Genomic DNA, 18,712 nt, shown 5'->3' on the forward strand with positions numbered 1-18,712 from the left:
TTCTGAAAAATAAATTTTTGTAAGATTTTGAGATCTACTCAGAATTTAATTTTAAAATATAAATTTTAAATTTGTAAGCAATGATTATTAAAAACTTAATAATTCATCACATATGGTGGAAGAGGAGAAAAGAATGATTACTTATATGATGATAACCCAAATTAGATAATAGAGATGAATTTTTTTTTTAAATAACAATGTTAAATTATTACAATGATATTTCATCTGGTTTTGTAACCTATACAACAACAACAAAAATACAATTTGTTTTTTGAGGAATAGTGAAGATATGAGAGAATGTGAGAACGAAGAATGAGAAAAGGCCAATATGAGAGAATGATTATCTATATAATAAGAATTGATGGCAATTACATCACATTTAGAATTATGGGAGTTACATTTATAATTTATTTTGTTTGACTAAAATTGCAATAAAATTCATCTCACATGGCATATTATTCTATATTTATTATTATTTCATACTTAAACTTATAAATAATAATATTATTTATGTTAATATATTTAATATCCAACAATAACATATATTACATACAAAATTAAAAATACAAGAAAGAAAAAAATTAAATACATATATAAGTAAATATAAAACAGAAATAATTAATTTAAAAAAAAAATTTCGCTAAAACATTATTTACATGATATGGAGGGAGTATAAGACCCTCTTGCATTATTCTATATCTAAAATTAGAAATTTAGAGTTTGGAGTTAGAGAATCTGTAAATAATAGAGAAATATGAAAAGAGAAGTAACAAATTAGCTCTTTACAAAAAAGAAAAGAAAAACAAATCATCTTCACCAGAAAAAGGCTAGAGTATACTGCATAATGTATATTTTCTATGGGTTATGATAGCTAGAAGCAACCATTTATAACAAATAAGATTTCTGTAGGTTACGAGTTTTTAAAAAAAATACATACGTAATTTCATACATTATTGTAGTAATTGCACAATATGTAACTGTCAATTGAAAGTTGACACAGTCAATTAGAAAAATCATAATGGTGGTAACTTCAAAATGAATTATATGGGCATTTAATAGTAGGCAGTAATATTGTAATTATGGATTTGTAATTATTATATATATTCATACGTAAATTCATATTCCCGTCATTTTGATACAGTTTTTTTATTACAAAAAGAGTGTCATTTTATATTTTCAATTTAGTTTTAAATATTAAATCTCATTTTTATCCCTACTATTTCAGCTTATTAATTAGAAAGAGAAGTTGTTTTAGTGTATTTATAAAGGGTAAAATAGAAATTTATATAATTTTCTTAATCTGTGTGCATTGTATCAAAATAACACTCTTTATGAAACAGAGGAAATATGTAGTAATTGCACAATATGTAACTGTCAATTGAAAGTTGACACAATCAATTAGAAAAATCATAATGATGGTAAGTGGGTGATTAACTTCAAAATGAATTATATGGGCATTTAATAGTAGCAAGTAATAGTGTAATTATGGATTTGTAATTCTGATTTATAAAGAATAATAAAAATTTAAAAAATATATATATATATTAAATGAAAATCAGCCAATAAGGAACGATTGAGACCTTACTTTTATATATATGATTTAACCAAACCAAGATTTTCACTAAACAATAATTAATTAAACCCTTCCTTTGGCTTAATTAATAAATTGACCAACTTAATAAATCAAGTGAAATTAACTGATTTCATTCGGATTTCTACATAATTCAGATATTTTATTTTATCGGACCACGGGCGTTACACTTCATTACAAGCAAACCAACATTCTAAATGACCATAACATCACCAATATGTATTTAATAAAACAAAAAAAACTGCCAATCAAAACCAATATGTATTTACTCACATAGTCTTTCAACCATCCATAATTAAAAGTAGGCCAGTCCGATCTTGGTGTCATAATCTGCCAATAAAATCTAACATCTACATTTTCAGTTTGCAAATGTGCCTCCCTATAAAAATGTTTATATCATAAGACTAATAGTACTAATAGGAAATAAAAAGCATAATGTAATCATCATAAAGATAATACTTACAATCAAGCTTCAGGAAATCCATAAGTTTCTCTAACTTGTCATCTTCAGCTGGCTTAAGATGATCATAACACACATTAGAAGGGATTATTCGTTTCACAGTAGAGTTACCAACATATGGATACGTTTGAGATTTTCGCCAATTGTGGCACTCGTTTATTGCAATACCTTCTTTGTTTCTTATAGTTTCAAATTGAAAGATTAAAAATGATATATTAACTAACAAAACTAAGATTTTTTGTGAGGAGATAAAGAATACTAAATTTTGTTTAAAGCTAATTCTTATTCTAAAGTGATTTTTGTAGACAAAAACTATTAGCATATTTTTTTTAGGAAGTAAATTAATCATACCATTTGCACATTTGATTGGTAGATAAAACCATTTAAAGAACCTACAATTCTTGTCTAAAACTTAGGTATTTAGATATATTTGTTGTAACATCCGTGAACCGAAATCCCAGTTTGGGGAATGCATCGGTCGATGCAGTAAGTGCATCGGTCGATGCAGGTTCAGCATTCTGCGTTTTGACTTAAGTTAAACGCTGCGTTTTGGGTTAGGGAAAACCCTTAACTCGAGTGTTTTGTCTCATTCGGCGAGTTTAGCCACTTTTGAGGGAAACAACAGAGAGAAAGAGTGTTCTTGGCGTTCTTGGTGATTTCTGAGGATTGGTGGCTTTTTCTGGTGAGATCTGAGGCTTAGGACGTTGTAGGAGGCTTCTAGAAGTGTTTTCTTGCTTGATTGAGGTTTAGAATCTTCTTGGCAAAGGTAAGTGCTGGACCATGGCTTATCTAAGCTAGAGATCTCTCTAATTTGCTTGTTATGTGTTGATAGACTTGTTAGATGGTTATTTGGGATGTTAGGAAGCTTTCTTGTGGCTTGGGATCGAGTTTTGTGGTTGTAGGAACGAAGATCCGGCGAGAAGCTTCGGGGGAAGACGATGCTCGGCATTGCATCGGTCGATGCATATCTTGCGTCGGTCGATGCAAATGCGAGGACGGCGCGTAAAACCTAGGGTTTTTGTGTTATGTCGAGCATGTGTCGGTTGATGCAATGGGAGCATCGGTCGATGCAAGTTAACCTTGCATCGGTCGACGCATACCTTGCGTCGGTCGATGCAACCTCCAACTGGTGTCGGTCGATGCATGATTGGTATCAGTCGATGCGGTGTCCTGGTTTGTTATTGTTGATTGTTGATTGATGGTTAGAGATGTCTCTATTGCTTGTGTGTGAAACCCAGTAGATGGGAGGATTGTCTTACTGAGTGCTTATAAAATACTCATGCATTGCAATTTGTGTTTGTGGTGCAGGTAAAGGCAAAGTGTGATCGTGGAATCAGGGCAATGAAGAGGAGGATGTTCTAGTGGTTCGCTTGGTTGTCTGGCTTCTGTTAGGGTGCTCGACTTGAGTCCTAGAATATTGTTTAGGATTGCTGGTCTCTGATTTATGATGTTTGCATCATTAGTTTATGATTGGAATTAATACTGGTTATTATTTTATTAGTTATTGGATTATTGGATATTTATTGGTATTGTTATTTCCGCTGTTGGTTGTGATTGTGGTCGGGTTGTTTCATTTGTATTTAAGCTTCTCAACTAAATATCATGGGACTCTCGTATTCTCTTTTATCAAAAAGATTTGCATGCAGCATGGTTAACTCTTTAATGGTTATAATTAAGATAGACAACTTCCATTCCTGTTAGCTATTCAATTTCTTGAATATATATAACTCTAGAATTTAATTTAATTTTATTCTTCTTTTCTATTTGTATTTTCCTCAACCAACATTCTATCATTGATTTAACTATCTTTCATTTGATAGTGAACAAAACTCTGATCTTTTTCATATATAAAAAATTATTTCTCTAAAGACACACTTTCATGAATTTCTCTACAATATTAACCAAATCCCCAATCACTGTTGTAACTCTTCAAATTGTTGAGAAAATTCTAACGCCTAAATCATATGTTCATATATTTATGGTTTATCCTAAAAGGACGAAGCGAATCTTTGGTTTTACTTTTGATATCTTTTTATTTTTTGGTGATGCATCTACTTACTTAAAGAATACATCAACGTGTTCTAAAATTCTTTAGATTTCTTATATAAATATTGAAATTGTTTGTAATATGAAAAAAGAATAAAAGACATAGAAGATGTTTCAAATTCCTCTTTAATTTTAAATATGTTTGCTTTAAATTTAGGTATTTTTAATTTGGATTGACATATGACACTCTCTCTATTGTTGACGTGTGAATCATATAGAGAGAGTTGACCGTCTTTCATAGTATAGATTTTAAGTCAACATTTCATGACTTTTTACAACCTATTTACATCTTACATATACAAAGATGGCAACATTATCACTTCTCAGATGCCGATTGACTACATAAACTTCATTACAATAGGAAATATTGTAAAAGATATGACAAAAATCAGTTCTATTTCTCTAGTTATATATACCCAAACCCATATTGCTCCCATCAATATTCATCACAAATTAAAGTTAAAGTGAAAGGTTATCACAAAAGAGGATAATAAATTAATAATATCATGAAACTCTCAGAAAAAATTATTTATGTTGAATGTTTTATGATAATAACGGTGACGTGGTTCGTGTCCATGAGTCACGGTCAGATTAATGATGTAGCTGAAGCACCCGGCATCCCAACCAACGGACTCGACACTAATTGGTATGACGCACGAGCCACATTTTACGGTGATATCCATGGTGGAGACACTCAACGTAAGTTAAAATAATACTAATATACTGTCGAACTAATTATTAATCTGATGTTTTGCTTTTTAAAAAATATTGTATAGACTGTTTGAAATGCTAATTTTTGCATTTGCCATTGCATTTACGTTCATATATATATTTTTAATATAAAATAATTTGATCATGAAATATTTTTACAAAGGATAATGCAAAATACCAAAAATTTTATTCTTCCGTTTCCATTTTTGTTTGCATTTAAAATTGACCAAAGATAATTTTAAAAAAATATATATACATAAAACTATATACAGGTACTCACTTTTTCTGAATACATGTAATAGATGGAGCTTGTGGATACACTGACAAACCAGTCTATGGTCTAGCCACGGTGGCATTGAGCACGGTGCTCTTCAACAACGGGTACACATGTGGGGCTTGTTACGAAGTCATGTGTGCGCCTAATCCACAAGGGTGTTTGCCCGGGGTCGTCAAGATCACAGCAACAAACTTATGTCCACCAGAATCCGCTTGGTGCAACCTACCAAACAAACACTTTGATCTCACTCAACCAATGTTCCTCAAGATCGCCCAGTACAAAACCGGGATTGTCCCGATTAAATACAGGCGTGTTCCTTGTTCTAGAGCCGGAGGTATCAAGTTTGAAACCAAAAGAAACCCCAATTTTCTAATGATCTTGGCATACAACGTAGGAGGAGCCTGAGATATAACAGGTATGCAGGTCAAGGGAAGTAAGACCGGGTGGATAACAATGAGCAGAAATTGGGGACAAAATTGGTCCACTAATGCTGCTCTGACTGGTCAGAGTTTATCATTGATGGTTACGACGAGTGATGGGATTACTAAGGTTTTTACTAATGTGATGCCATCGAATTGGGGATTTGGACAGACTTATGATGGGAAAAGTAACTTTTAAGAAAAATGATAGTATGAATTGTTTTAAAAGTGGTGGCTTACAACCAACATGTGTATTAGTTACAATAATTAAAAAAAAAAAGAGATATTATTTATGTTAGTTCTAAACTTCTAATTCCTCCATTTGATAACTAGATAGAGGTGTGAAGATAAGAAAACCGATATGAACAAAACCAAAATCATTAAACTGAATCGAACCAAAATATGTTTCTAAACTGCTTCATTTCATTATTTTAATACAAAAAATCATTAAATACTAGTACTTTTAAATTATATGTTCTAAATATGTCATCTTATTATATAAAGCTTGGTTCTCAAAGTTAGTAACTCATAAGATCGTGACACGTGTTAGTTTTAACGATCAGAGATTAAAGTTAAAAACTCACCAGATCGTGACACGTGTCAGTTTTATTGATTAAATATTCAAATTAGTAACTCATCAGATCGTGACACGTGATAGTTTTAACGATCAGAAATCACAGCTTTCAGACTTAATAAAACGATGCATAAGATAACTGTAATTTTATTATATTAAAAAAACTTTGTTAATCCTAAAAGGAAAAGGAACACCCCTCTATATAAGCAAATAGACGATGCCATATTTTTCACCAAACAAAATAATTTTGACTAGCTTTATTTTTTTTGGTAACCTTTTGTTTGACACTTCATCATTACTGAACAAGTCTTGAAGGCAATTTGTTTGTTGTGTAATTGATGCAACTATATATAAAGATTCCTAGATATTACCACATGTTTTCATCGTCGTTTCTTTGAATTTTGTTTTGTTTCTCAATTTCATAATGTAGACTACGCAATCTTTGACTTTGAAGTGTTAACAAAGTTTCTTATGCATAATAACTAAGGTTTTTGGGATTAACAAATTACTCACAGTGTTATTATTATTTCTATTAATTTGCAGGACAGGTAGCATAAAAAAAGATGAATACACAAATGCAAGATAACAACAGAGATTATATAACATTAGATCAACTAAACATAAAGCATTCTTATCGTCGAACGATTGTACGTCTTACCAGAAAGTGGGAAGCAAGAAATTTTTTAAAAAAAAAACAATGAGCTCATTGGAATAAATTTCTCATAAGATAGAAATGGGATTAAGGAAAATATACAGAATTATTAATTCTCAAAAATGTAAATACTCACTGAGTCACTTCTATATAACACATAGATCGTCTCATATTATTCATCTAACAAAATAATTTATTCAAAAATATTGCTTTCAACTTTGTTCTATTGGTCAAACTTTTTTAATGAGAAGACAAATTTTCCTTATTTTTTAAAAGTAAAATATACTCATACTTTCTACTTTTTCATTTTGGAATATGTAAGATTAATATGTTGACAAAAAAATGGAAGATTAATATGTGCATCTTCTTTTCTAATACTGTATTTTAAAATTTATTGTAGTAGTTTTAGATTGTTTTATTTAATTTATATTTTCATCTTTGAATTACTTGAGATTCATATATTACCGTGCTTATAATTTTCTATTATCTCATTAATTATGTCAAATTAGTTTTCTTCTAATTTTTCAACCTTGATTGGTTGGTCATAGACCTTTTTTTTGTGCAAACATAATTGTTACCATTCGTTCAATCTCAAAAGGAGATAAAGAGGAGAATGCCATCAACCTAATGGTTGGATAAAATAGTCTAATCAAACACAAGCCTACAACAAACATAGATAGATTGGAAAAACATAAATCGTTGTTGACAGATCCATAGGAACTTGGAGACAGAGGCTACATCATGATGTGCCAAAGAAACATCCATGAAATACATTGGAAAATTTAACATTATTTACTATCAAAAGATTTTGTGACGTTGTAAAAACGTCTTTAGTTTTATTGGTTGCTGGAGCAAGCTACTTTGAGATAACTAAAAGATGTAAACATGTTCTCTCCACAAAGGAAGAGGACAGAGCCGATGTTCTCTCCATAGTGGAGGAGGTTGGACGCAAGGTTATTTCCCAAGAGAGGAAGGTGGGGAAGGTTGAACGCAAGGTTATCTCCCTGAGGGAGGAAGGCAGAGCAAAGGTTCTCTCCATGGTGGAGGAGGTTGGACGCAAGGTTCTCTCCATAAGGGAGGAGGGCAGAACCGAGGTTCTCTCCATGGTTAGTCATACACTAATGCGATATAATTTATTTTTTATTCAAAGTTTTTTGAGCCAATAATTTTAGTGATTAAAAAAACTATGCAAAAGTGAAAGTAAAGAGACATATAATAGTTGGCTTAATTTGTTCAAAAAATATATTTGTAACATACAATATACCTAGGTGTAAAAAATACACTTTAAATAGTAACATACATAAAAGATTTGTGTATGGATATAAATCATTTATTATAGCCAAAAAAAAGTTTACAAATAATATACAATAAATTTTCATATATTTTTATTAAATTTAATTTTATTTACAAAATTTGAACTTGCACAATGAACAGGTCCTTTTCTAGTGGTCATATAAAATAACAATAAATCAATGTTTGATTCTTTTTTAAGTTTTTAACTTTTTATCATCAAAAACTCGAACTTAAATAAACAAAAATTGCAATCAACCGAATTGAAACCAAACTGAATTACAAATAGTATATGGATATCATATAATAAATACCAAACCGAAAAGAAAAAAAAAGTCGAACTTACAAACTATACAGTTTTGAGTCTTTTTGACATGGCATTTCGCTTTCTAGTATGGTTGAAATTATTCAGTTTTCTATTTCCATTGTTCGGTAAGTAAGAACACTTGAGTTAATTGAATTACAGCAAATGAAAAAACCAAAACTAAATAATGAAAAGAGAAACAAAAAATATAAAACTACTATAAAAGAAAAATTAACATATGCAGTAGAAAGAATAGTACTTGGCGTAAACGATGTTTGTGTCATTGTGTGTAACAGACCTGAGAGTGTTTAAGCTTGTATTCACTTCCAATCAAGCATGTCAAGAAGCCACAAAACCTCATCTTTAGTGTCAGCAACATCATTGAAATCCAACTGAATCCCGAAAACGTCGAGTAAGCCATCATTCATATCCTCGACATCCATGAAAAGCAAAGAGATCCATGCTCGAATACCGGATATAAAAGGGTAATAAGGAGATAAGTCTAGATACTCAAAGGCAAGCGCTCGGTACGATGAACGGTCTATATAATCAAAGACAGATCGGTTGATGATCCGAGCAACCTTACTCGAATCATTCCTTGCCACAAGCAAAGAGACACTAACAGACTGGTTTAACGGAATAGTGAATCTTGGCTCAGCGGGAACAACCATCTTGTAGTCAGGTCTCCCTAGGTGAGTTCTAAGAACATTGCTGATCCCTGATGGTAACGTTTTCATCCCACTATCCAAAGCCACGCCAGGTATTAACCCTGAGAAAACAAGTTTATCTTCCGACCAAATGTCGATAAAGAACTCCAAGTTCTCGAAGGAGAGCCTCGGAGGAGGGAGGGCGCGGTTCACCCGCCGCTTACTAAACATCTGATACATCTTGTAGTATGTCTCAGCAGGAGGCTTATGCCGTTTACAAACCGAAGGCCATCTCTTTGCACATTGACATTTCCAATAAAAATCGTCACTTGCTATATCTCTCCATTGTTTGCTTACACCCATACAAGCCGCGAGATCTTCGCCTTCTAGCAATGGGAACACATTCTTCAATATTTCTTCACATAACATCTTCAACAACTGTACACACAATTACTGAAATCAGAAACAGAGCATATGGGGGACTTCTTAATTGTAACCAAAGATCTCTTTTTTTTTTAAACTTCGTATTTAGAAACCCAATTGCTAAAGATTCACAATTTCTTCAATGATTTAAGAAGAAACAATCAAAATTCATCATTTTATGATTGAACAAAGCTAAGGGCGAGTAAGATCCATTACAGAAGAAACAACAATTTTGAAACACAGCAGAGCAGTATAAATCGATCAAATCGGAACTGTAAACAATACAGAGTAACGAAAATCACGATTTTAATAAAACAGAACACGATCATCGTCGAAACCAAATCAGAAGGATGAAGATTTCACTATCATCAAACGATACGAAAATGAACTAACCTTTTTTTTGTTTTGTTTTACATGATCTGGAGACGATGAACTGGATTAGATAAAGTAGGATTTGACAAGCAAATTGAAGAAAACTTTCATATGTGAAAATTTTCTCAGAAATTAGGGGAAGAAGAAGCCATCATCGTGTTCGGTAGGATGATACGGGGGATCAGAGGAGAGAAATGATGATTTAAGAATAAGATAATAATTAACAACTAATAAACAGGCCTGAAGCCCAATATATAACTAGCCCATAGAGGAGCCCAATAACATTATTTTAATTCTCATTTCTTTTCGTGTTGTTGCATAGGCCTATTGTTGCATACGATAGAGAAGAGACGTAATGGACTTGATTAAATAAAATTGGGGATAAGCAGTGTGGTGTGGTATTCCTTCGAAGAAAAAATTTACTCTGTACTTAGATGGATCATAAAAAGGAAAAATTAGATGGATCTTTGGGCAAAGGGGAAAAACAATGAATTTTGGAAGGTTAAAAAACAAAACCAAAAACACCATATCAGTAACGAAAAACTTTAAAAGATTAATTCAAATTAATCGTCTAGAAACTGGACTGCTTTTTATTTACTTTTATAAACTATAGTTTTTTATGCAATGGACCAAAAAATACAGAAGAAAACCACTCCAGGCCAACTAAAGACCAATGTTACATTAAAATAAATTAAATACGTAACGGTTTATTGTCCTCTCAAAATTAGAGTGGACGAAAACGCTGACAGATTAGTCCACACTAACCATAACATCCATTCGAAACCTAAAGTCTATTCGTTTTTTATTTAATGCATACCCCCCCCCCCCCCCCCCCCCCTTCATTAGTATTTTCAATGTACCATCTTGATTCTACATAGAAAAAAAGTATATAATTTATATATGGTTTTAAAATAACAAAAAGGTGGTATGGTTTAAAATATACATTAACAAAGAGTAATCGAAATACTAGCATTTACACAACACGAAGGAAGCCGAATAGAGAGATACCAAAATATGTAAACAAGGGAGGGAGAAGTGGAATTGAACAAAGCCTGACCTGATTGTGTTGTGGTCGAAAATGATTGTTAAATTGAAGTAGAGTTATGATCTATATAAGCTAATTTGCATCGAATTGTTTGTTGTATATATGTCACAAATTATGGGTATTTAATTTTGATATTTCACACACTTTAACTAAGGATGACGTTATCAATTTCTTAACATATTGTATATTGATTATGCAGTATATTTTTGTATGGAATATAAAAATTTATGAAGGCATAAACTGATTTGAATAAAAGCAACTGATAATTAAACATGAAAAGAGGACAAATAAGTGAAGGGCATGGGAGACAAGAGCAAAGAGGTCAGACTGTGGGATCAGTTGTCACACGTCACTGACTTGTGTTTTAGTATCAGGACACCTTATTTCCCCACCAAAACCTCTATATTCTTTTTTTTTTCCCTTCTCCTTGTATTTTTTGTTCTTCTTAAGAAAACAAACATAGGGAATAAAGTGGAACGAACAAGAAAAATACATCACATGGAAAAGTAGATATTTTCAGGAAATAAAAGTGGATGATTTGACGTGAAATTTGAGTCTTTTTCTTCTTATGTAACTTGACTTTATCCCAAGTGGTAAACATATACTATATAAATTATTTTTACATGTAATTAATACATCTGTGGGATTTGAAAACAAATAGGGGTTGTGTGTTATTTTAGTTGCAGTTTAGATAATAACTGGTCCTTTATATATATGCATGCATACTAAAAGTCTAAAAGTTTTCGAGGTATTTTTATTCACTAAGAGTCAAAATAATGGTGGTTGCCTTTTATTAAAAATAGCACTTGTTCACAAACAAAATTGCATAGATAGATTATTTTTTTTTGGTATTCGTGTTTTAAATTGACCAATAGAAAATCTGTAGACAAAGAGTTTTTTGGTCGAAAAAAGTAAATTAGTGCAAGTTTTAATAATTATTTTTACATAGTACAAGTTGCAATAATTTGTTTACAAAAGTGCTACTTTTATGATAAAAAAAAAAAAAGCTATTGTGGCTCATCAAATCCAAAAAGATGTGCAAGAAAACATCAATAATAAAAGTTGAGATATGTAACTTACCAAAAAAAAGGTCGAGATATGTAGGAAATAAATTAGAATTCTAATTAACTAATCTGGTTTGTCTTTGGAAAAGTGAACCCAAACAAAAAACGAATGAATCTATTAGTCTTTTCTCTTTGACTTTGTTAATGAAACAAGTAACCATTGCTACTAATTTGTTGTTACTAGTTGATGTTAACAAATTTTTACTAAATTATAGATATTTACAGATTGCACTACATGATAAATTTGTTACTCAAGGCAACCTTTATTACTAAAAGCAACTCATTGTATATACCTCATACATAACATATATTTTTGGTCGACTAGTGTGAGAAACGTCTTGATTTGGATGTTTATTTATTTATTTTCACGTGGGCCAATTATATGTATGTAACTATTGTGCCATATTTCATTGTTTAAAAGTTAAACGACGTGTTAGTGTTTGAAGACACTCAAAAATTGTAAGAACTTCCTAGTACCATAAAGTCGAATGCTGCTAATTTTGATTTGAATTACAATAAAATGTTGAGTAATCAAGGAAACACAAAGGGGGACGAAAAGATGTCTCGTCGACATCTAGATTTCTTTGCAATTCTTTGCTTATTTCAAAGAAGATAAATAGATAGATTGTCCCTTCCCTATATCATATTGTCCCTCAATTCCACTTTCATCAAACGAACAAAACAAAACCCAAAACTTTTTGTTCTCTCGCCTCTTTATAGACACATATATATACTGATATACATCTACATTTATTTGCTCAAAAGAAATTATATACATTTATATTATTCAAAAAAAAAAAATTATAAACATTTATATTTTGGCTAAGATATAAAGAATTATTTTTAAAAAAAAAATCTAGCTAATATAGTTTAATATTTTGCAATTAACAAAAAAATGTTTGCCTTAAGAACAATATAAGGTTTGTTATGTGTATAAATCCAGTAAAATCAGTTATTATATATAAAATTCGTTTCAATTTCTTTTGTCAATTCATTACCGAGTGTTCGACATTTTAATTTGAAGACAGATGTAAAACATGTACGAGCACGTTGAGAAATAACATTTATGGTTATACAATGATCAACTAAATCATCTACATAAATTATGTGACAATGAGACTAAAATATAGAAATATGACATTACTCCTTATAATAATAACTCTAAAAGCTGAACTTGTTAATCAGTGTACACAATTACACAAATCATTCACGTGGAGGAACAGCTAAACACATGCTATTAACCTGAAATCTAGATAGTAAACCATGTGCACCAAATCGAAATTATAAAAAGAGAGTCATCTCCCTTATGGGTTATCAAATTAATCATATATTAAAAAAATCATGGTAATTATATTTTTTTATTAGGATTATATATCAGAAAGGAAGTTATGTGCATGCAGGGAATATACAGAACATGCTCTCTGTTCACTTCCATGCCTTCTTTCTCTGTCTCCTTCTCCCATGTGCCTTCACATGCCCTTTTCTCTCTTCAAATAACCAAACCGGTCTCGATTCAAGATCTTGGTGCTCATATCTCAAATTCTTTCAACAGAAAAAAAAAAGGAATTTTAGTTTTTTTTTTTTCTTATTCAAAATTCTCGTGTTTGTCCTATGAGGGTTTGCTGGCTCACATGCAACCCCTCCATAGTTTTTTTTTCTTCTGAGTTTCATTAACTCCTAGAAAATTCTGAGTTTTACAAAAAATAATTAGGCTTGATTTAAATGCGAGGCGTTGTATAGGATTTAATTATACATATTAAGTTATCTTTTCATCTTTACTAAACTTTTTATTTTCAACTTTACTAAACTTATTAGTTTTCTTTTTATTTTTGATTAATTTAACCAATCAAATATTTTATACAAAAAAATCGACTACGATATTATGTTAATTAAGATATTTTGTTTGTCTTAAGATATTATGTCATTTAATATCATGAAACAGACAAGAGTTATCGCCCATGTTAAATAAATTGAAAGAAACAAAATCTTAAAGTAATCAATGGTCCAACCGTGACAAATTAAGGGTGGTCCAATAAAGAAATCAAACGAAAACATTTCTTTGGTCAAATGAAAGGAAAACATTTGATTAGAAAAATCGTAAACATCTTTCGTACGTATCATATCAAAGTAAAATATATATGTTAATAAATTGATGGATTATGGATAAAACTGTGGAGGGGAAAAACTGAAAAATAAAGAAAATAATACTGCCAAAACATATATGATCATGTGCCGTCACAGATGGCTCAGCTTTTACTGTCATATGGCAAATGCGCACTCTTCGCCCACTTCTCTCTTTGCTTACTTATCCGGCTTCTCACATCTTCAGAAATAACATATATACCATTTTCTTCATATGTTAAGGCCTGTAATATTTTTTATACTGACCATTGTTTTTCTTTGTTAAAGGGTATTCAATTTATAAAAATATAATACCCAATGGGCTATTTCCGGAGTAGGCCCATACAGAATCCCATAAGGGTTCAACTCATTTACAATTAACCAACTAAACCGATGGAAACAAAACCGGCCGGGTTTACAAACCGAACTAAACCGGCACCCGCGAAACCCTAATCTGCAAACGAAAAACTCGCTTGCAGCCGCTGCCCAATATTTGCGGATACTCTGCCGGAACAGGACCTCCGGTGAGCCTGAGCGACGGTAACCGAACAGAGATGGTGATCCAAGATCCGATGCCATCCTGCCACCGTAGAGCCGTCTTGGGAAGGAGGAAGAGATCCGATCTGCCCTTCGTCGAGGAGGTTTTCACGCTCAGTCGTGAGAGAGAGAGGCAGCAGGGAGTAGATAAGCGGACCTTCGACGGTGGCTTAGCTCCGCCGGATCGGAGACTACCTCCCCTATCATCACTGATCCCGTGAAGCCTCCAGAATCTCCAGTCTACCGATCTATCTGCCTTCTTTTCTCGCTCTTCGCCGTGAATCTCCCTCTTCCGCTCCGCGTAGCAACGCCTCCGGTAGAGCTCTTACCATCAGCATCTCGCGGATTCTTCTTTTCTCCACAGCTCCCTTGATTCCGTCCATCAGTGTCGCCGGTCGCATGCAAAGAGTCACGAATGAAGAACCATGGGCTGAGGGGTCCTAACCGTCACCGGAATTGACGGAGGACCCATCGTCGGTGCACGAGCTTGTGCTCAGAAGAAGAAGAAGTGTTGGGAGAGAAAAAATCGCCGCGCGTGAGATGCACTCGCTCGACTTTCTCTCTCGACTTTTTTGATAATTCTTAGTTTCACAATATCAGATCTTATATTTCAAACATGAAAAAGACTATGGTCTATATATATACTGACCATTGTTGGTGATACATTACACAACCAAAGATTTCGATTAACGACATGTTATTCGTTTCGTAATTGCTCTAACTGTCAACCGAACAATATGTAAACATTCGTAATGTCTCTCAAACATTCATATATATTGGATATGGACAATATGGTTGATTAAATATGTTTCTATCAAATCAGTTTACTGAAAGAAGAAAGGTTAACGATTATTCCCCTGAGACAAGGAGCACGTGATAGTAAGATATTATCTGAGATATTTTATTTTACTTACGAAACCACAAGGGCCCAAGAAAAAGTAAACGACAAACGAAAGAATGAAACCACCACGAGTGTGGTACTATCGTAATAATATACTAACTTCAGGGTCATATAGGAAATAGCAATCGTACATAAACCCTGATCCTCTCTCTTTCTTTAGTTTCCTAACAAAAAAAAAAAGAAACAAAAAAATCTAATCCTCTCTTCTTCTTCTTCGTATTAGCGATGAGAATCTTAAAGACTCAAAGATCCAGAGGAGGAGAAAAAAGAAGAAGAAGCAAGAAACTCGTAAACAAAAGACCGAATGTTTCATCACGTAGCGGAGAAATGTTCACGGAGAAGCTTCAGGCGCTCAAGAGTCTTCTTCCTCCTCCATCGAAGACGACGGAGAAGAGTCGTCAAGATGCTGACGTGGAGAAATATTCCGGCAGTGTAGAGACGGAACAGCTCTTTCAAGAAACTGCGGATTACATTGTCAGGCTTAGGACACAAGTCGTGGTGTTGCAAAAGCTAATTGAAATCTATGGATCATCTGATCAGACCGAAGATAGTTTTGTTTTATAATGTTCATATTTTCAATTATGAAAATTTTCTTTTTCCTTTTTCTATGATCCAGTTTTTTTCTTCTTCTTGATAATACGTATTTTGAACCTATATGGTTTTAGGTAGTCGATGATGTATAATGTTTGATATTTGACGAAAGAAGAAATGAAATCGGTCACCATAATGCATGTATTTTATTTTCTTTTGTTCTACGACATGTGAAAACACTGTTTTGTTCTAACCATATCTTTCCATCGCTTTTTCCAATTGTCATTTTGATTGATAGTTATCAAGGCTGTTTATTTGCAAATGAGACAATTAGAGATTTCAATTGGTAATTATCAAGACTGTCTAAATGGTAAGAAGGCAAAAAATCTTGAGAAAACAATTATAGATGTGATTATAAATTAATTTTTTTGAAATAATATATTGGAATGTAGCCATGTACAGTTTTCAGATTAGAAAATATCAATTAATTAAAAAAATATCAATTGATATATATATATATACTAGGTAACAACCCGCACTATGTGCGATATAAAATAATTATTAAATGTTTTTAATGTGATTTTTATTTACAAAATCTATAATATTTATCGGTAATTGGAATCTAAAATTCGATTGTGTAGTATATATATATATATATATTTAAAAAAATATATAAAATTTTATGTTTAACAAGTAAAATTTAACCTGTGAGAATTATTATAATATCAATTATATTATCATATCATATGAACAAAAAGTTCTTAAAATTTATTTAAAAGATTTGATGAAAATGTAATTAAAGGATACTGTATAATTAAGTTAAAAAAAGAATATAAGAATTTAAATTTAGATGTTAATTATATTTTTGGAAAACTGATATAAATGTTATTAAAAATTAACGACAAATAAAAGAAATAGTGTCTGGAGCTCTGTGAGTGCGACACGTCAGCATTTTGTGTGAGAATGTTTCTCTTTTAATATATAAGGGATATATATATATATGTGTGTGTGTGTGTGCGCACACGCGCGTGTTTCGTCATAAAATTGAGGGTTCTTGTCTTCTTCATGTGGAGAAATTTTATTGATATATTGATAGTTTAATAAGTTTTTTTTTTGTTTTTTTATAAATAATTTGATTAGATTAGAAATTGTTTACATAGTAACAAAACACTCCTTTAAAAATGTTGAATTTTAAATATGTAGTCTAGAACATTATTGCTTTTCATGTCCTTTTTGAAATTAATTTAAGTCTTTCTTTTACAAAAATTCTAGCAACCGGGGGAAAAAATTACAAAAAGAACCTCAAAATCAAAGTAAAAAAAATTTACATCTATACTAATAAAAAGTATGAGCTATAAGCTCCTAAACCTGTCCACCTATGATTTTAAACAACCAATAGTGATAAGACATGTCACTAATTAACATTTTCTAAAATCTCCAAAATTTTATATATTAAGAATTATTTTAAACAACCTATCATGATTTGACATGTCATTCATTAACATTTTTTAAATTTCCAGAATTTTTTAGAAAAAGGAAAATTTTAAATTTATGGAAATCAAAGAACTATACACAATATTTCACATCGACTAGAAATTTTTTAGACAATGGTTCAGAACTAGTATAAATAAGATTAATATGCTTCCAACAACGAATAAGCAGGAAAACTTGATTTATCATGCTTCCAAGTTTAAAAGTTTTATTTGATTTGATCTGGTTTTTTATTTGATCAAATTAAAACTTTAAAAATTTTCAAAAAATATTATAATATTTAAAAATTTTAAAAGAAAAATATTATAAATATTGAAACTTTTAAAAACTCTTAGCTTTTAAAAAGTTTTTAAATATTATAAGTTTTAAATTTCAAAAGTTTAAAATATTATAAATATTGAAACTTTTTAAAAGGTTCAAATTTTATATTTCGAAACCTTTTAAGTTTAAAATATTATAAATATTTATGTAAAAACATATTTTTGTGTATGATTTTATAGATGAGTTGATATTCTTTCATTATTTTTTTTTTAATTTTTGGGTCTAAGGAAGAAAGATTGAAATCGCAAGACCTTAATTTGATGTTTGAGTCAAATTTTGAGGTTTAAAGAAGAAAGATGGACGATAAACACACATGTTTTATTAGCTATACATAGGCATGACCCAGGTTACGGTTGTCACGGTTACGGTTTATTAACCATCAGTTATGGTTAGAAATTTTTAAACTTTAACCAGAACCGTTTAATAAACGGTTAAACAGTTATGTTTAAATACGGTTACGGTTCAAGCGGTTACTGTTATATAAGGTTACGATTATCTGATAATATGATACGGTTGATATTATTTGATGATATAATATAATTGATATTATTTATTTATAACTAATATGTTCTTATAGTTTACTCATATTTCTATATATCATATGATTCATATTAAATAAATAATTATTAGTATGTTTTATTATGTTTTTAAAATATTATAAACCAAAGTAAGGATTTTGGTTTGAGAAGTTTCTAAACGCGTGGATCTAAAACTAAATAAGTATATGGATAAAATTATCAATAATTGGGTGCATGTGTTGACTATGCTGGTCTTCATGAATTTCATAAATTTTATGGGAAAATAAATGATTTTATTCTTGGAGTTTGATGGGTTAACAAGTTGTGTGGTAATCTTAAAAAAAAGTTTTTCAGTGGAAGAATGCGAAGAAGTTATTACTGTTATCAATTATATATAATTTTTATCAAAATATATCA

The 18,712-nt window shown here is 31.1% G+C and overlaps 2 protein-coding genes and 1 pseudogene across 2 annotated transcripts; 2 read left to right on the forward strand and 1 right to left on the reverse strand.

The window, feature by feature from the left end:
* The first annotated feature begins 4,574 nt into the window (after window positions 1-4,574).
* On the forward strand, window positions 4,575-5,723 carry LOC104732922 (expansin-A25-like; annotated as a pseudogene).
* Window positions 5,724-8,415: 2,692 nt separating this feature from the next.
* LOC104732923 (F-box protein At5g39250) lies at window positions 8,416-9,991 on the reverse strand. The gene is made up of 2 exons (XM_010452527.3): window positions 9,788-9,991; window positions 8,416-9,409 (listed from the first exon to the last, which is right to left on the reverse strand). The coding sequence occupies exon 2, from the start codon at window positions 9,398-9,400 to the stop codon at window positions 8,645-8,647; it is 756 nt and encodes a 251-aa protein (XP_010450829.2). The 5' UTR covers window positions 9,401-9,409; window positions 9,788-9,991; the 3' UTR covers window positions 8,416-8,644.
* Window positions 9,992-15,604: 5,613 nt separating this feature from the next.
* On the forward strand, window positions 15,605-16,169 carry LOC104732925 (uncharacterized). Its single transcript, XM_010452528.3, has one exon. The coding sequence runs from the start codon at window positions 15,660-15,662 to the stop codon at window positions 15,996-15,998; it is 339 nt and encodes a 112-aa protein (XP_010450830.1). The 5' UTR covers window positions 15,605-15,659; the 3' UTR covers window positions 15,999-16,169.
* The last annotated feature ends 2,543 nt before the right edge of the window (window positions 16,170-18,712 follow it).

Source organism: Camelina sativa, chromosome 12 (genome assembly GCF_030686135.1).
Source record: "Camelina sativa cultivar CO46 ecotype springtype chromosome 12, ASM3068613v1".
In the NCBI taxonomy this organism is placed as follows: Eukaryota; Viridiplantae; Streptophyta; class Magnoliopsida; order Brassicales; family Brassicaceae; genus Camelina; species Camelina sativa.